This window comes from Pelophylax lessonae (assembly GCF_965119305.1).
Source record: "Pelophylax lessonae genome assembly, chromosome: 4".
Classification (NCBI taxonomy): domain Eukaryota; kingdom Metazoa; phylum Chordata; class Amphibia; order Anura; family Ranidae; genus Pelophylax; species Pelophylax lessonae.
In genome coordinates this window covers 501,913,871-501,934,052 of record NC_138771.1, presented here as the reverse complement: position 1 = coordinate 501,934,052, position 20,182 = coordinate 501,913,871, and the positions used below count along the sequence as shown (strand labels likewise).

The 20,182-nt window shown below is 40.6% G+C and overlaps 1 protein-coding gene across 1 annotated transcript; it reads right to left on the bottom strand.

The window, feature by feature from the left end:
• Positions 1–3,542: 3,542 nt before the first annotated feature.
• Positions 3,543–17,103, bottom strand: LOC309553868 (poly(3-hydroxybutyrate) depolymerase-like). Its single transcript, XM_082255347.1, has 9 exons — positions 16,992–17,103; positions 14,925–15,122; positions 12,128–12,219; positions 8,612–8,722; positions 7,485–7,593; positions 7,340–7,382; positions 5,869–5,994; positions 5,024–5,049; positions 3,543–3,751 (listed from the first exon to the last, which is right to left on the bottom strand). The coding sequence occupies exons 1-9, from the start codon at positions 17,053–17,055 to the stop codon at positions 3,684–3,686; spliced, it is 837 nt and encodes a 278-aa protein (XP_082111473.1). The 5' UTR covers positions 17,056–17,103; the 3' UTR covers positions 3,543–3,683.
• Between the last annotated feature and the right edge of the window lie 3,079 nt (positions 17,104–20,182).

Sequence of the window (20,182 nt, the reverse complement as noted above, 5' to 3'; positions counted from 1 at the left end):
GCGCGCCGCCGGAGGCTCGCTCCCGCTGTATTCAGTCACAGCGGACATTGGGCCAGGGGAGGAGCGGCGGTGATCACCGCCGCTCTTCCCCGATCGTCAGGGATCGAGTGTGGAGATCCGCCCGCTTGTGTAAACAAAGCAGGCGGATCTCCTAAGTGACAGGCAGGGACAGATTGCAGGATTCAGCATAGCTGAACCTGCGATCTGTCCCTGTGTCACTCAGTCACCTCCCCCCACACACATCAGTAAGCACCAGGCATACATTAACCCCTTCATCACCAATAAAAGTTAACCCCTTCCCTGCCAGTGTCATTTTTACAGTAACAGTGCATATTTATAGCACTGATTACTGTAGTAATGTCACTCGTATCCCAAAGTGTCAAAAATGTCAGTCAAGGGTCCAATCTGTCCGCTGCAATCCCGCAAAATAAACGCAGATCGCCGCCATTACTAGTTAAAAAAAAAAAAAACAAATAATGACATAAATTTCCCCTAGTTAGTAGCTGCAATAACTTTTGCGCAAACCAATCAAAATACGCTTATTGCGATTTTTTTTTTTACCAAAAATACGTAGCAGAAAACAAATTGGCCTAAAATGTTAAAAAATTTTGATTTTTACATTTTTTTGGGGGGGAATTTCACATTAAAAAAAAATGTGAAAACTATTGATATTTTTTCAAAATTGTCGCTCTTTTTTTGTTTATAGCGCAAAAATTAAAAAAAAAAAAAAAAACGCACAGGTGATCAAATACCACCAAAAGAAAGCTCTATTTGTGGGGGAAAAAAAAAAAAAAGGACATCAATTTAATTTCTGTACAGCATCACACGACCGCGCAATTGTCCGTTAAATTAATGCAGTGCAGAATCGCAAAATATGGCCTGGTCGGGAATGTGTTAAAATCTTTTCCGGTCTTAAAGCGGTTAAAAATACGCTCATCGAGAATTTTTTTGTCAAAGACATGTAGCTAAATACATTTTGGCCTAAATATATGACAAAAATTGAATATATTGGATATTTAACTGTCAAAGTAGAAAAATATTGTTATTTTTTCAAAATTGTTACTTTTTTTATTAATATCGCAAAAAATGAAAAGCGCAGAGGTGATCAAATACCACCAAAAGAAAGCTCTGTTTGTGGGGAAAAAAGGACGTAAATTTCGTTTGGGTACGGCGTTGCATGACCGCGCAATTGTCAGTTAAATTCGCACAGTGCCGAATTGCAAAAAGTGGCCTGGACGTAAAGCAGGAAAATCCTCCGGTGGTAAAGTGGTTAATAATAACACATCTAAAATGTTATGTTGTGTTGCTGTACTAAAGTAGGCCATTTAAAGAAATGAGGTTCCAGAATACATTTGTGTCTCCATTCATTACATTGATTTAGGGAAAAATATGTAATTGAGGCTACAGAATGATGGCAAACTGATTGTTGATGTACCACACACTGATTCTCATGATGATATAGTACAATTTTTTCCATGTTTTTGAAAAGTGCCACAGCATTTAGTAAACTACAGGACTGAAAAACATCCCCCCCATTGCCACATTCTTACACTTGGGTATTAAGTGCTTTGTTTTGGGAGAATGAACAACATGCTTCCTCATACCTATATTAACTGGGTATTTAACTTCATTTTAAAGTTCTTAAAAAGATAAAAACAAAGACTCGTGGATAATACTACTTTTATCAATATTTATTAAAGTTATTGCAAAAGAAAATTTGAAGATGATCTATACAAGACAATTGTTGTATTGGGCCCTGAGAACTTCTTACAAACTTTAAACACCCCCAAAAATGTTCAAACTTTCAGAACTCAGTATGTAAATATCGGTGTTCATCGCTGAAGTCAACTTCTGGCAAACTCCCCTACAATATGTGCCTATCTATAGGTTGGTTAAATTTGTTTCATTGGACTGGGGAAATTGGGAGTGGATGTGAATGAGCTCCAATTTTGTTACTCGGAGAATGCATTTGCTTTTTGAGCATCTGAGTTAAGGGGTTTTATGAAATTCAGAATAAGAATGGTTAACGTAAACACCTCCGATTTCAAGTTTTTAAAGTCAATTTGAATGGAATGTAACAGGTCTCCTTAAATGTTTTTTAAATAAGCACTAAGAACATTTCAATTAATTGTCTGATTGTGTAATCTGGTTTTTACCACACATTCACATCTTGTAATATTAGCTTGTGGTGGAGACTAAAGTGATAAGATGGCAGGCCTGACCTCCGCACTCATTTTCCAAGACCATACTTACAATGTATATTAAAAAAAAGGGGTTGCTATGTTAGTATGTGTCATATACGAATCCTAGAAAACATAACATATATAAAGAGATTTAATTTTATTTGTACATAGATTATTTAAGGTGCAGTAAAACATCCACCATATACAAGTACCAAATATCTAAACCCAAGATATAACCCAAGATATTTAATCCATTTACATCTAAATATTATTACTATTGCTGTATGAACTTACTGAATATTTTGATTGTTATTCAACTGAACATTGAATTCTTAAGGACAACTGCTATTTTGTCATAATTAATAGTGACGCCAGAGTCCGTGAAATGCATTGGTGGCTGGAGCGCCTGGTTTTAAACTTGAACAACAAAGTACATTGGAATGCAATAGCTACTGCGTGAAATGTCTTGGGTTTTTAGATAATGGTTATCTGTATATGGTTGAAGTTTTATGCCACTTTTTTTAAACAAATTGTACAAATAAAATTTTCTACATGTTCTGTATTTTAAAACATGACGTGACATTCTGGCATATAAACCCCCTTTTTTTTCTATACATCATAAATATGGCCTTGGACATTCAAGTCTTAGCAATCTTTGACAACTTGGCAGAAAATACAATTACATTACCTTCACAAACTGAAAATGTGTTTGGTGATCATTTGGTCATCTCACTTGGAAATTCATTTATAATATTTATTGAACAAGGACATCACATAAAGCAAAGCGTTTCGAGGGATGGGTCTCCCACCTTCTTTAGGGCAGCCAACAGGGCTCCTTTTGGCTATTTTGGTTAAGTGACCATGACACTCAGCCCTAATACAGCTCCACTCTAGACTTTACAAAATCCACCTTGATCAACTCCCAACAATCGGTATATAAACCTTGAAGGGGGAGACTAGTCTATGAAATTAATTGGTTGTATGTCATTTTTGCTATGTGGCTATTAAAGATGAATTTCCATGCAAGAAGACATTATAGATGCTCCCCAAACACATCTTCAATTTGATGTTTAGATGAGCGATTCTTCCCTCATGATCAGAGAGGCAGCAGCCTAGGAGTTGAATCAGGCCAGAGCTCTCCACTTTCACAATGGGTCCACCTCCTCTAAAGAGAACACCTCTTTTGAACAATAAAACCAATTCTCATTTCTACTAGTCTAGCGCTACCACACATCTACCAATTGCCTTTACAAAGGAAGTCAGCTGTTTAATGGAGACAGTTAGAAAACAGAATTGAACCTGTATTTTATAATTTCCAGGTATCCGTGTTGTTTGCTTATATTTTAGAACCCTAAAAATTATGGTTTGGGTGGAAATTATTGAAATATTGTACATAGTCCTAGGTAGATTTTACATGCCGTAAATAGTCATATTATCATTTTTATAACTGGGGTCAATCAACAGGACAATCAGTGTCTAGAGAAGAAATCCACAAAGTGCCTAATACTGTCCCTGAGTCCTCCGCAGCATCCTGTCCACTCCAGATATCTGGAAGCTATCCTTGGTAGCTGCAAAGGAAAATGCAGATGGGTAAGTTAAAGGACACTCCATGTAAACTGGTAAATATATTGGAGAAACTTTTTTTTATCTAACCACAATTTTTAAAAAGCAATGTATTTTTATGTTTTATCCAGCTTTTATATGAAATAAGTTTCATAGCATAATTACAATGAAAGCACTTTTTAATGTTTGCAATTCTGCAGACTGTGGGGTTGATTTACTAAAACTGGAGAGTGCAAAATATGATGCAGTTGTGCATAATAGCCAATCAGAATCTGACTTTGGCTTGTTCAATCAAGCTTTGACAATAAAAACTGGAAGCCGATTGGTTTCTATGCAGAACTGCACCAGATTTTGCACTCTTCAGGTTTAGTAAATCAACCTCACTGTCACAGCCCCACCTTAGCTCTCCTAAAGCCCACGTAAGTAACTCCTTCTCTTGTCCATCACCTTACATCACAGCCACTCCCCCTGAAAGTCTACTTCCAGCTTGTTTGCAGGAACTATTATGAAGATGAATTTCAGGTTCTTCTTACACTTGGCCAAACTACAGCAGTATAAAGTCTCCTGTGCAAAGTGTACGCACCCCACACTGAACTCTTACAGCCTTTATTCTTTGGGGCTAAACACAAGTGAACCACATAGGGGATTCAAATGCATCTGATGAACATTACAAAACATATTTTCCTGTAAAAAGTTGAGTTTGGCCACACCCCTTTTAAACTGCTGGTCCTCCCAAATGGTCTTTAAAGAAATGGACAGTCTCACCAACAAACTTGAGTGGCTAGGGAGTTATTAGAGTTCACTGCTTTTATTTACTAGTTTACCATTTTACATTGCTCAGTTTTCTTACCATTTTCCCCAATCAGTTGAATTTATACAGTTTTGAAATTGAACTTTGTGAATTAAACTGCAGGATCAGTTTGGCACTGTAGCAGTGGCAACGTTACAATAGAAGCCCCTCCCTCTTCCTTTGTAGATAATACAAGCCCCACCCTCTTTGTAAATACTACAAGCTTCTGCCTCTTTACATATATGTTTTAAGGGTTTTGCTCAACTTCAACACTTTTGCAGTTCATAGATTTTTTGTTTTAGTTTTTCCTCCCAAAGTTCAGCAATTTTGCTTGCGATTTTTAAATGCCAGTTTTACTGTATTTAGCTCACAAACCTGAAGATGGCTGCTATATAAAAACAGTGGAAAGCCAACAGCGGCAGAAAAATGGATTTGTAGCCCAAATAGGTTGATGTAATACATCCCTTGTTTTCGAAGGTGTACTTACCATAGTAAATGCCTGTGTATCCCCACCTACAAGTATACAGAATATTAAGAATTAATAACAAACGTTTTAACATAAACTGCTGTTTCAAAAGACTAAGCTGAAAACTTAAAGCGGAACTATAGGCAAAACTCCCCCCCCCCCCCCCCCATTTTGGATAGAGTAAGGAAGGGTCAAACCCCTGGCAAAAAAAAAATTCCGACACCTGTGTCCCATTGCGGATATTTTCCTTCACTTCCTGTCTCATAGCCAAACATGAAGTAAGAGGAAATCCCTACAAATTAGGAGAATTCCTTGGGGACCCCCAGGTCACCAGAACTAGTGTCCCCATTGGAAGATATCCCCACTAAATCTCCTTAACTGGGGCACAGACGGCAATAAACTGACAGGTGTTCTAATCCCTCTGCACTATCCAAAACTAACAAAAAAAAGTTTTAGTTATACTTTAATCTCAGAAACAATTGGAATTGGGCTAAATGTTAATGTCTCGAATATGAAGACTAGCTGCCCTGCCCAATGCTTGCATAAACAAAGCAGGCAAACTTTCAGCCCAGACCAGGATGGGTATGGGTTAGAACTTCTATTGAGTTTGAATTACTACCCGTTTCCCCATTTACCCTAAATTCCTGCCCCAGTGACATCAGAGAATGACAGGCGATGGATGTCAAACAGAACAGGATATGAGGGGAAATCTCCCCAAAAGTGACACAGCCAGGAATAAGAACTCAACAGAAGTTCTAAATCTCCTGTACTCTATCTGCTAAATTAATGTTTGGGTTGAGTTTAAACAATTTATAGAAACAAAACTAACTCAGCAAAATGCAGGTAACAAAATATAGAGCACTTACCAGTCCCAGCATCCGTTAGGGTTGGTTACCATAGACCTGGCTTGAGGATAGAGGATGATCAAATTATTCAGATCGGCGACTTGGTTGTAACCGGCGTATCTGGCAAACCTATCACCAACCTTCTCTCTGTAATACAACAAGGTTGTAAAACAATCCATTGTAAATATTTGGCAGGCTTTGGATGGAAATAACAGTTTTGCACCACAGTGAGCAAGCCTTATGTAAAGAAGCCAAATTATAGGCCCAAGTTCATGGAGAAACATGACTGCTAATTTGTCATTTATCAGTGTTCTTCCTTCTCTGTAGGCTCATGTTACTCCCTTCCCCAACCTCAAAACCAACATCAGAAACAAGTAATGCTTTTGCATCATCAATAAGTGGCTGATGTGGTGTTCAAATAACTAAGCTGACTCCTCCATGGGATGATGCTGGGGCTATGGCAGGAGTAGCTGTGGACAAGGAGGAAGAATAAGGGCGCTCAGGCAGCTGTGGTGGACTGCGCAATCGTCTGTGCTTGGGTGATAGAGGATGAGGATCGTTTAGTAAGGCAAAATCACTAAACAGAGGAAATGCCATGGCTAAGGACAGACTACGCTCACCTTTGCCTGTGGACACAGAGGCTTCTGGCTCCTCACAGTGCCATAGGAACGTCTGCCTCTCCATGTTGGCCTCCCAGAAATAATGGGGGGGGGGGGGGGGGATTTACCAGAATGTAATAGAGAAGGGAAAATGTGTATTTGAATGCACTTTACTCACTGAAAAGTGGTGTTTGGTGCAATTTAACTTGAGGACTCACTACACAGACACTCAAATATACTGCAGTGAAAGTGCAGTAACTCACTTCAATATATTGCAGCAAAAGTGCAATAACACAATTCAGTATATTGCAGTAAAGGTGCTGATGCACTTCAATATACTACAGGAAAAGTGCACTAATATATTTCAATATACTGCAGGAAAAGTGCCCTGACGCACAAAACTGATAGTTTTACTGCAGTATATTAAAATGTGACACACTAAACTGACACTAAAGGAAAAAAAAAAAAAAAAAAAAAAAAAAAGGAAGGTCGCACTACATTCACGCTGCACTATCACTATATTTACTCTTGCACTGTACAATCACAATAGCACACTATAGCCTACTAACTCACTAGTAGTAATGAACAGAGCCCTGTTCTATCTATCTCCAATTGAATATCACACTGCAAATGGCTGCTCTGGGAAGGAAGCATTTATACTGTGGGGTGGGTCTATGAGCAATGAGCCATGATTGGACACAGTCATTATTACTTTCTCCAATCATGGCTCTGACAGTGCTCTGTGCACTGAATGAGCAAAGCCTTAATTGCTTCAGCAAAACACGGATTCCAACGCACTGTGTGGCGCTTGTTGCATTGTGGGCCGAACAAACTGTTGAACGCCCTAACAATTCAGCTGGGCGAACACCCAAGAGCAGAAATAAGGGTATTACCTGCCCTGGAGACATCCATGGAATGCAATATGAAGCCTGCATCCTAAGATAATTAAATAAAAAATGTTTAAGGCCACCATGTTTTATATACAACCATGGAGTAGAAAGTTCAATGTTTTGTCTACAAAAGCTCCTAATCACTTACTTGCTCCACTTGCACATGCTGAAGGAACATAGATGTATCCTGCTGAATCCATGCCATAGGTGATAGGAGGGGCCAAGTTGAAAAATTCTGATTGGTTAAACAGGATCAGCTGGGGATATGAGATATAAAAAACACACTGACACTGAAGGTCTCAGAGCACTAAAACACAGACACTGAATGTCTCACAATAATAATAATAATACACTGACACTGGAGGTCTCAGAACAATGATATACTGACATTGAAGGTCTTAGTACAATGACACAGACACTGAATGTCTCAGCACAATAGCACACTGAGACTAGAGGTCTCTTTTTGGGATCAAAGAAGAAAAATACCAATATATGTAGAATCTCAGAACATTTAAAGTGGTTGTAAAGGCTGATTTTTTTTTTTTTTACCTTTATGCATAAAAGGTAAAAAAACCTTCAGTGTGCACCCCCCCCCCCCTTCCCTACCTTATACTCATCTGAGCCCAGTCTGGAGAGTAGAAGCTCTCCAGGGTCTCCCCCTTATTGACTGAGGCACAGCAGCAGAAACCATTGGCTCCTGCCAATCAAAGCCAGTGAGCGGGGGGGGGGGGGGGCCAAGCCACGCTCTGTATGTCTCAGACACAGAGGCGGCTCGGGAGCGAGCGTGTATGTGTGCCCCCAGAGCAAGCAGCTTGCTATGGGGCACTCAGAGGGAGGGGCCTGGAGTGCGGACCAGAAAAGAGGAGAATCCTTTTCTCAGGTATAAGCACTATCACATAGAGGGGACATTGTTCCGACTAAGGTCTGACACCAGCCAACAACAGGTTTTATGCAGTGATTGTAGCACAGATGAGGACAGAAGAACAGCAGAGCACTGTGAAGGTAAGTATATTTCATTCAAAGGGTGATGAAAGGTGACAGGGTTGGTTTAGTCCCATAAGTTTTAAATATACCCTATTTTATGCAACAACGGTCCTAACAATCTGCAATTCTCCGTGTTCTTATAAAAAAAAAACGTTATGTAGAACTATGTCACAAACATTACCTGTCCAGATTGTCCGGCACTGCTGCTGGGTTTCTGAAACGAAGGGAGATGAAGTCAGTCTAAGAATCATTTATGGGCTTCAAAAATACTGGAATCAATTCTCAGCTCACCTGCAGTCCACCATAGAGATGATTTAGAGCTTCATAAGCACCATTGTAGTTGCAGTTATTTATATAGTCATTGTTCGTTGTTCCACAGGATCCTCCATAGTTGTCGGTAGGCTGGAGGAAAAAAAAGAAATTCTCCAGAGTTCAAAAGTTCCAAATTAAAGTGGTTGTGAACCTTTGACATGAAAAGTGAATTCGCCATATCCTTCTTTAATGTATATTTTCCTCAACCCAAAGCACTTTCTCAATCCAAAGATTTTTATCTGCAGTCTGGTTCCTCTATCTGCATAAGTAACTTTTAACAAGGTGATTCCAATCGGATTGAGGGGGGAGGGGAGCTCCAATGCAGCACGTGTGATTGACAGCCTCAACTGTGTGTTTCCCTTTGATCTGTGTAGAGGGGGTGTGTCCCTTCCCTCCACTCAGGTCTCAAATTACACACATCTCTCCTCTTTCCTGTGCAGTGTGTGACATTATATTTCTGCCACAGCTCTGAAAGCTGTGTAAATTCTGGCCTTTAAACTGATAGAGAGAGGGCTGCAGATAAACCGGTACTTATGTAGAAGGGATTGGTTTCATTTTTGTGTATCGCCTGAGGCCAGTCACTTGTAAGGGTTCACAACCACTTTATTGCTGAAGATATTTAACATACAGGACAAAGATGACTGAACCATTTAGATCAGTCTCTGTACCAGAGGAGTTTACACTCCAATGTCCCACCACAGCCACATACCATTATATACAGTGCCTTAAATAAGGAATTCATACCTGTTGAAATGTTCCACATTTTGTCATGGTTCAACCAAAAACGTAAATGTCTTTTATTGGGATTTTATGTGATAGACCAACACAAAGTGGCACATAATTGTGTTGTGGAAGGAAAATGATAAAATGGTTTTAAAAAGGTTTAAAACTAAATATCTGAAAAGTGTGGCATGCATTTGTAGTCAGTCAATACTTTGTAGAACCCCCTTTTGCTGCAATTACAGCTGCAAGTTTTTTTTTGGGGTATGTCTCTACCAGCTTTGCACATCTAGAGTGAAATATTTGCCCATTCTTCTTTGGAATATAGCTAAAGCTCTGTCAGATTGGATGGAGAGCATCTGAACAGCATTTTATAAGTCTAGTCACATATTCTCAATTGGATTTATGTCTGGATCATTCTAAACAAATGAATATGCTTTGATCTAAAGTAAACCATTTCATTGCAGCTCTGGTTGTAGGTTTAGGGTCGCTGTCTTGCTGGGGGGGGGGGGGGGGGTTGAACCTCCACCTCCCCAGTCTCAAGTCTTTGCAGACTCTAACAGGTTTTCTTTGAAGATTTCCCTGTATTTAGCTCCATCCATCTTCTCATCAACTCTGACCAGCTTCCCTGTCCCTGTTGAAGAAAAGCATCCCCACAACATGATGCTGCCACCACCATGTTTCACGATAGGGGTGGGGTGTTCAGGGTGATGGGCAGTGTTAGTTTTCCGCCACACATAACGTTCTGTTTTTAGGCCAAAAAGTTTGATATTAGTCTCATCTGACCAGAGCACCTTCTTCCACATGTTTTCTGTGTCCCCCACATGGCTTCTCGCAAACTGCAAACGGGACTTCTTATAGCTTTTTAACAATGGCTTTCTTCTTGCCACTCTTCCATAAAGGCCATATTTGTGGTGAGCACGTAATAGTTGCCCTGTGGAGAGATTCTCCCACCTGAGCTGTGGATCTCTGCAGCTCCTTCAGTTACCATGGGCCTCTTGGCTGCTTCTCTGATTAATGCTCTCCTTGCTCGGCCTGTCAGTTCAGGTGGACGGCCATGTCTTGGTAGGTTTGCAGTTGTGCCATACTTTCTATTTTTATATGATAGATTGAACAGTGCTTCATGAGATGTTTAAAGCTTGGGATATTTTTTTTTTTTTTGTATAACCTACTTTAACCTTCTCCACAACTTTATCCCTGACCCGTCTGGTGTGTTCACTAAGGTTCTCTAACAAACCTCAGAGGGCTTCACAGAACAGCTGTCTATATACTGAAATGAAATTACACACAGGTTGACTATTTACTGATTAGGTGACTTCGGAAGGCAATTGGTTCCACTAGATTTTAGTTCGGGGTATCAGAGTAAAGGGGGCTGAATACAAATGCACACCACACTTTTAATAAATTTGTAAAAAAAATGTTAACACCATTTATCATTTGCCTTCCACTTCACAATTATGTGCCACTTTGTGTTGGGCTATCACATAAAATCCCCATAAATACATTTATGTTTTTTGGTTGTAACATGACAAAATGTAGAAAATTTCAAGGGGTATGAATACTTTTTCAAGGCACTGTATTTATACACATGGCTTTGACATACTTTGGTAGTGCTGTATAGAAAACACGGAGCCATTTACATCAGTCTCTGCACCAGAAGAAATGACACCCCAGTTCCACACCATTATAATTACACATTTATATAGCTCTGACATATTTAGCAGTATTGTACAGAGAGCTGAGCTAGTCACATCAGCCTCTGCACAAGAGGAGCTTACACTTTAATGTCTGCCCACAGTCAAACACTATTATTATACCTTTATATACATTGGTTATTTGCCAATTTTGAATAGAGAAAACTGAGCCATTCACATCGATCTTTGAAAAAACAGAACTTACATTCTAATGTCCCACCACAGTCAACACACTATTATGATTGATCTTTTTTTTCCCTCTCATTACATTTTTTATTAAAATGTATTAATACAGGAAACTATGAATAGTTGTTAACAATGATATATTCATTTCAACACAGGAAAGTACTGGAAGAGAGTTTATAGATGTCTTGATGTTCAGTCCAGCCCACCCCTAATGGGACCAAACTGTGGGCATAGACTGGGCATCAAGGGGAACATAGAGTTGCATATACATGGATGAGAAAAAAAAAAAAGGGAGTATAATATGGGTAACTACACAGAAAGTGTCAAACCTAAGATCAACATTAAAGATTATACTCCTTTAAGTATTGAGAAGCTTTATGGTGAGATTTGCCATCTATTTTTATTAGGTAGTGGTGGAATAGTTCTTATATGCCAAAAGCAATTTGTATTGTGTTTGAGTATTTAGTATTAATATTGTTAATAATATTATACATTTGTATAGCTCTGACATATTGTGCAGTGCTGTACAGAAAACAAAACATTTACATCAATCTCTGCATCAGAGGAGCTTGCACTCTAATGGGTCACCACAGTCACACTAGTATACATTTATATAGCTCTGACATTCAGCAGTGCTGTACAGAGAACACTAAGCCAGTCATACCAATTTCTGCACCAGATGAGCTTACACTCTAATGCCCCCCAACCCAGCCCCATACTATTATTAATATACTGTATATTTCTATAGCTCTGAAATATTCCACTGTGCTATACAGAGAGCACTCTGAGTCATTCATCTCAGTCTTTATTCCTAACTAAACAGGGAACATGTCCTGTAGATGGGTGATTGGACTGAGAAGCCTGGGAATAAAAAGATAAATCAGGGGTGACTCACCATTCCGTGTTCAGCAGCCACAGTGTATACAGTTTTTACATTTCCAGAGCCGATATACCCTGTGTAGAACTCCTGCAGCTTCTGGGCCACCCCTGTGAGCAACAGAAAATAGAAAATCACCTTGGAACACAGCGTACAGTAGACTGCATTTAATAATTTAAAACAAAAAATGCAATCTTTACACCAAATCAATATCCCACGTCTGTGAAGATCTAAATTTAAATAGGATATAAAATATTGTATTACATACATACACATAATAAAACATAGATAATTAGACATGTGCGATTTGTTTCATTACAAATCGAAATTCAGACAAAATTTCCTAGATTTGGAGATCGGATGTATTGGAATCTCTGAATCACAATAGTAACGAATTTCAACTAAACCAGGATGTTAAAAAAAAAAAAAAAAGAGTTGTTGCTCTACATACAGATGGCCTAGGCTATAAGAAGATTGCCAAGACCCTGAAACTGAGCTGCAGCATGGTGGCCAAGACCATACAGCGGTTTAACAGGACAGGTTCCACTCAGAATAGGCCTTGGCCATGGTCCACCAAAGAGGTTGAGTGCATGTGCTCAGCGTCATATCCAGAGGATGTCTTTGGGAAATGTATGAGTGCTGCCAGCATTGCTGCAAGCCATTGAAGGGGTGGGGATGGGGGGGGGGGGGTGACTAAACTCTGCATACTGCATCAAATTGGTCTGCATGGCTGTCGTCTCAGAAGGAAGTCTCTTCTAAAGACTATGCACAAGAAAGCCCGCAAATAGTTCAGCAGACTAAGGACATGGATTACTGGAACGATGTCCTGTGGTCTGATGAGACCAAGATAAACTTATTTGGTTCAAATGGTGTCAAGTGTGTGGCGGCAACCAGGTGAGGAGTACAAAGACAAGGGTGTCTTGCCTACAGTCAAGCATGGTGGTGAGAGTGTCATGGTCTGGAGCTGCATGAGTGCTGCCAACACTGGGAAGCTACAGTTCATTGAGGGAAATATGAAGGCCAACATGTACCGTGACATACTGAAGCACAGCATGATCCCCTCCCTTTGGAGACTGGCACCTGGGCAGTATTCCAACATGATAACAACCCCAAAGACACCTCCATGATGGCCACTGCCTTGCTAAAGAAGCTGAGGGTAAGGGTCCATGTACACAGGACGCTGGAAATGGCCGTTTAGGAGCAGTTGGGCGTTTTTTTCAGAAGCCCCTGAACCCATCTACATTTTATCTTATCTGTCCATGTACACATGGTCGTTTACAGTCATATGCAGGCAGTTGCGTTCAGGGACTTTTTTTAGAACGCAATTATTTGCGTTCGAACGTGTGTTTCCCGGCGTTTCAAATGCACAAACGCGTCCGAACACGATGACCCGCGTTTAGCGTTCGCGTTTTTCCATTTTAAAGGGGAATATTTTTTTTGACCTCTAGGAACGCTTCTAAATGCAAACGCCCGCTAAACGCGGGTACAAACGCAACCGAACGGATGTTTCAAACATCCTAAAAATTCCAGCATTCAAAAGGGACTTTTAATAACGTCCCGTGTACATAGAGCCTAAGATGATGGACTGGCAAAGCATGTGTCCAGACCTAAACCCTATTGACCATCTGTGGGGCATCCTCAAACATAAGGTGGAGGAGCGCAAGGTCTCCACCAGCTCTGTGATGTCATCATGGAGGAGTGGAAGAGGACTCCAGTGGCAGCCTGTGAAGCTCTGGTGAACTCTATGCCCAAGAGGGTTAAGGCAGTGCTGGAAAATAATGGTGGGCACACAAAATATTGACACTTTGAGCCCAATTTGCATATGTTCACTTAGGGGTGTACTCACTTTGGTTGCCAGTGGTTTAGACATTGGCTGTGTGTTGAGATATTTTGAGGGGACAGCAAATTTACACTGTTATACAAGCTGTACACTCACTACTTTACATTGTAGCACAGTGTCATTTCTTCAGTGTTGTCACATGAAAAGATATAATAAAATATTTACAAAAATGTGAGGGGTGTACTCACTTTTGTGAGATACTGTACTTCAGTGGTGGTTTACTACCCCTTTAAATAACATCTAATTATTATTAGGAGGTTTTATCACACCAGAATTTCAGCACTGATGAGACAGTTGCACTGTATACTCACATCAGATGGTGTTGGAAAACAGTTTTGTTTGATTATTTTTTTAAGGTCCAGGCACCCCTCCAAAAAATTAGTCAGCAGCAACAAATACTGTAGCTGCTGACTTTTAATATTAGGACACTTACCTGTCCAGTCACCCAGCAGTGAAATGAGCCGGAAGTGGGAGCGGGTACCTATCAAAACCATTTACTTGCACCCCCCTCCCCCTCAAAAGGTGCCAAATAGGAAGGACAGGTGGAGCTTCCTATTTTGGGTGGAGCTCTGCTTTCATTTTGAAAGATTTAAGCAGCTGCAAAGAACCCCACCATGCATGATATATAATGATTTTTGGGAAGAGTTTTCAGTAAAAAATGAATAGAGAATCTTTGTAATGTATATGTTTGATCTTAACGGCTAGGTTCACCTTTATGGGTGCTGCCACATTGAAAATGGGGATGTGGCTACCAGCAGAGGAACTTTTCAGGCTCTATTAGAGCTAGGAGGATGAGCTATCCTAACAGATGAGGCACCATTAGGGCCCACAATGCAACACCCACCTTTGTAAAAAAAATTCTTAACTGCTAAAAGCACAATTGTACAAATTAGAAAACATATGAGCCTATAGAAGCAAGAAAAAAATAAATAAATATAAAAAAAAAAAAAAAAAGAACATAAATAACAAAATCACCTTGTACGAGGACACTATCTTTTGTTCCAGAAAAGATGAAGACACGTCCACGGCCCAGGTTAGACAAGGGGTCAATGAATCCTGTGTTTGCAGCCGTTTGTGTATACGTTCTTATTGCAATAAGACTGATGGAAGAAGGGATTTTCATACATGTAGTGGTGGCTGTTACCATGTTTCCCAACGCACAATAATAGGGACCTGTAAGTACATAGAACAGAAAGACCTATGACTTCTCTACCATCTCTCCTCTCCTGAAATACTCTGCACTGCTGGAAGACTCTGCTCCTTCCTCTATCCAACTCTCCTCTCCTGAAATATTCTGCACTGCTGGAGGATTCTGCTCCTTCCTCTATCTAACTCTCCTCTCCTGAAATATTCTGCACTGCTGGAGGACTCTGCTTCTTCCTCTATCTAACTTTCCCCTACTGAAATATTCTGCACTGCTGGAGGATTCTGCTCCTTCCTCTATCTAACTCTCCTCTCCTGAAATATTCTGCACTGCTGGAAGACTCTGCTCCTTCCTCTATCTCAGTGTTTCTCAACCTTTTTTCCAGTTGGGGCGCCCTTGAAAACTATTCAGTCTTGAGGCACCCCTGTCCAAGGTTCAGATCACGTTACTGTGTCGCAGAACACGTGCAATGTCACGCTCATTCCTGACACAGACAAATGCTCTGCTCTTTAGGGTGCCAATAATTCTTAATGGTCCCCCACACATTGGAAAACATGGGGTGCTTTTGGTGCGGCGTAATTAAAAAAAAAAAAAAAAAAAGGGTCAGAGACTTCTTTCCCTGCATTTCTGCGGGTAGGGAAGTCTATTGAAATGAATGGGCTGCCCTACATGCAGCCATGCAGATGTTAACCAAGGGCTTGTTCACATGTCAGGTTGGAGGGGTGGTAAAACCAAATGGCTGAGCTGTTTTTACCATCCCCAAATTGTCTACCTTTAGCTGCAGAGGCAGCAGCTGCGGGTGTACACATGCTGTGGCTGCAGCTGGAGGTGTACCCAGGGTGAATGGGGCTGCACTGCAACCACCCCGCAACTGTGTGCAGTGCACAGTTGCGTGTAGTGATTTACGGGTTTAAAACAGGATTAAAAGTAACATACATACACACAAACATGTATATATGCGCACATACAGACATGTGTACATGTATATACAAATACAGACACATGTGCACACATACAGACACATGTATAAAGCCCTTTTAAATGTTGTAGCACAGTACCCTTTTCTCATTTAGCTGGGTACTGCACTGTAGGGGGAAGCAGTGAGCACAGCACACTCCTCCCTTTACTTTAACTTTTGAAGCTGAAGGTGCTCCGCGAAGTACCGATGTACAGTTCAGCAGGGGATCTGGCTCATCTGACAGCCCTTCTCTCCCATGATTCCGCGGCACACCTCAGGACCTCTGGTGTCACACCAGTGTGCCGCGGCACACTGGTTGAGAAAGGCTGCTCTATCTAACTCTCCTCTTCTGAAATACTCTGTACTGCTGAAGGACTCTGCTCCTTCCTCTATCCAACACTCTCCTCTCCTGAAATACTTTGCTCCTTCCTCTAACTTTCCTCACATGAAATACTCTGCATTGCTGGATGACTCTGCTCCTTCCTCTAACACTTCTTTTCTAAAATACTCTGCACTGCTGGAGGACTTTTCTATACCTCTCCTGAAATACTCTGCACTGCTGGATGACTTTTTTCCTTCCTCTGTCTAACTCTCCTCTCCTAAAATACTCTGCACTGCTGGAGGACTTTTCTATACCTCTCCTGAAATACTCTGCACTGCTGGATGACTTTTTTCCTTCCTCTGTCTAACTCTCCTCTCCTAAAATACTCTGCACTGCTGGAGGACTTTTCTATACCTCTCCTGAAATACTCTGCACTGCTGGATGACTTTTTTCCTTCCTCTGTCTAACTCTCCTCTCCTAAAATACTCTGCACTGCTGGAGGACTTTCCTCCTTCCACTAATCTCATGATCTGTTCTTCTGCTTCAAAATATGTTACATCTGAGCATACCATGAAGGACTAGCCACTCTGCAGCTGTTTGCTCTATAGTTCTACTTACCTCCTGCAAAGATAGCGGCTCCTGTGACCTTTCCGGAGTGCGCCACGTGAAACTGATTGGCCATGTAGGCCCCGGAGGACAATCCAGAAACTGTCACAGCGCTATCCAAATTGTAGCTGCCTATAAAAAAAAAAAAGTGTAGCATAATCGGCAACACATACTTCATCAAACAATAATACTCTTTGATTGGCAGATAGAACTTGACCAATAGTTTGTTGAGCCTCTCCCTGTTCTCGCTGATGCAAAACTGTCCTGCCGCGGACCAATTTTTTTTTTTTTCAAGAAATAAGGGACTGCAGTTGATATAGCAGGTTAAAACTGCCCATCAGCTGGACATTTTTGATTAGGGAGAGTTGGCCGAAATGCACTGGGGACAATACCAGTAGGTGTTTTACTACGGGAATAGAGACCATAGAGGACACAGCAGGGTAAAATTATCCGGCAGCAGGTAGATTTTAACAAACAAGGCTCGGCCCAAATGTGTTAGGGACAAAGCACAGGCAGGGACTTTACAAGATAAGAAGATACTGCAGAGGATAGGGCAGAGTAAAACTGGCCAATATACTAAATACAACAAAACAAAAGAAAAAAAAAAAAAGTTTTGCTTTGTTTTAGACTCGGTTCACACTGGGGTGACTTGTTAGGCCACTTAGCTGCATAACAAGTCATGCTCATTTAAGTGCAATGGAACCATTCTAATCAGAGCAACTCATTGACTTCTATTAAAGAAGTCATTTGCAAGCCGCGCTGAGGTCGCGGCTTTAGAGTCGGGCAACTTTGAAGCCGCCCCAGTGTGACCTGAGCCCTAGTGTTCATTATATTTATATTTGGATGTTCTTGTATAAGAGTGATTTAAGATGGTATTTGGATAATTACATTTCTGGAAGGTTTATAATTATATTGACATTTAGGTCCCTTTCAGACTTGTGCGACTTGTCCTGCAAAATCGCATGACAAGTCGTTCATTATTTCCAATGAGTACCGTTCATATCTGTGCGACTCGCACTGACTTCAAAAGTAGTCCCTGCACTACTTTGGCCCAATTTTAATGTGTTTTGAGGTCCAAAGACATAGGCATTGCTTCAAGCACAGTCAAGTCACATCAAAATCGCATGACTTTTTAAGTCGCACAAGTCTGAAAGGGGCCTTAACTAACTTAGAGACTGGATTGTAGGTATTGTAAAAGAACAAATAAAAAATTACAGATAAAAAAAATTGGCCATCAGTAAGACAATCAGGAATATGCTAGGGGATGTTATGGGGATAAGGGGTGTGATTAATTTGAGTGATAAAAATATAAGTTGGTTTCTATGCACTCTTGCACTTTTTTCCCCTTTCAAATAGTGTTATGAACTAATGACAGTTAAGCTCTATCTCAAATAAATGAAGAAAAAAAAAAAAAAAAAAAACACACCCTCACAAAAGAAATGAAAACCCCTTAAAAAACAAACACCCCACAAGTTTTTTTCGTTAAATAGAAAAGTTGCAGCAAAAAAAAAAATATAAACGCAACATAAAAAGATTATACCCTCCAAAGAAAGTTTAAACCCCAAGATACCACCCCTGAAACAAAATTCCCTTACAGCTATAAAGTGATCAATGACCTCAAATCAATCACAAAATAAAAAAGACAAAAAAAAGCACCCAATAAAAATGTAAAGGCAGCAAAGGTGTTACCCAAATAGTTAGCAATCAGAATTAGAGCAGGTTCCAAACTGACCCGGAACTTGCCCAATGCAGTTTGTCAGCTTTCTCTACAAGTAGTAAATTAATTGGCACCTATTTAGTGAGGGGGTTGACTTATCCAAAAAGCCCCCTTATTGGGCATTTTAAGCCTGCTGGCCATAGTTCAAAGGCCATGAAGTGCATTATAGTTTAAAAAAAAATAAAAAATATGTTTGGCAAAAATGCACAAAATTATTAGAACAAGGAATTTTGAAACCCCACAAATCCATTGTAGTAGAGAACCCGAACCCCTATTTTCAAATGCACCGGCCATTGGTATTAATTAGGTAATAACACTGGAGATTGTTAATCCAGGGAATATCTAATTATTTTAGGAAATACATATTAGAAGGGTTTGTTTTGCCTTCATCTGTGGATTCTGGACCTTGTAGATGCAGTTTTTTTCAATGTATTAATGCCTTTTGGTTGAACTCAGACGTGTCTTTTTTTCAAGACTTTCAAGTGTGCCTTTAGCATTATCTAAGCATGTCAATATGGAAGTCACAAACAATGCACAGTCCCAGCACTACGGACAATAGGTAGGTCACTTACTGACCTTAGCAGGAAAAATCTTCCCTTCCCTGAAAAGACAAGGCATAGATATCAACTGCCACAAATTTTCTGCAACAGACCGACATCTCGATCTTCAGTCCCAATGATGCCAAGTCCCAGACGGTTTCAGAATCCAAGCATCACCTCTTGCACAGCAACTCAAAAAAGTGTAATAACTGAGGGGATCGTGGCCACCAGAGGGCAATTTGAACATATTCAGGGATGGGACTGCCCAGAAGGTGGGCATGTCAAATGTGGCTCATGAATTGGAGATGATAGATTTATTGGTAACTATGACAAGGCTATTTATAAAATTTAATAAGGGGATTTATTCTCTTGTAAGAATCACTCCCCATGCACTGATGTGCACCATCCAGGCACTCCCACCAGAGTGCCACATGCAAACCCTGAGTACACTTTGTGCCTATTGGTGTCAGGGTTGACCTCTTCCTTGTCATGCAACAGTGTCTAGACCTGGTGACGGACTGTTCAGACCCGAACGCTACATCTTAGGATGAGGTCACACGCTCTTCCATAATAGGAAGATCTGTGTATTTTCTAAATGCTCCAAAACTGAGCAGTAGTGCTGTGTGCATGACCAGGTGGGGGTTGGTCTTACAAGAGAACCTGTCACTTATCTCTGAATGGCCAGATTCTATTTTTGTGTATGTGTGACCGTGAGCGGCTAGCTCATTTGAAATGAAGGGGCTGCAGATAAGCACAAAAATTTGCGCTTGCCAAATACTCAAGGGTTAAGCTTTCAATTACTGGAAAGATGAATATAGGTAGAAGTTAGTTGATCTTACCGAGCCGGGACTGGGCGCTGCAGAGCCCAAGGAGGGCAAGAAGAAGGAGGTACCCCATCATTTTAGCAGGCTGGAGAAGTGATGGCTGGGATGCTGCGCCTGCCCTCT

Bases quoted from the DNA above. Each gene is read 5' to 3' on its own strand.
- LOC309553868 (XM_082255347.1), bottom strand. From the start codon at position 17,055: ATGGCCAATCAGTTTCACGTGGCGCACTCCGGAAAGGTCACAGGAGCC. The intron at 15,123-16,991 runs GTAAGTAGAACT...ATGTACTTACAG, and splicing joins AGCCGCTATCTTTGCAGGAG to GTCCCTATTATTGTGCGTTG. The intron at 7,383-7,484 runs GTAAGTGATTAG...TAATTATCTTAG, and splicing joins AGCATGTGCAAGTGGAGCAA to GATGCAGGCTTCATATTGCA.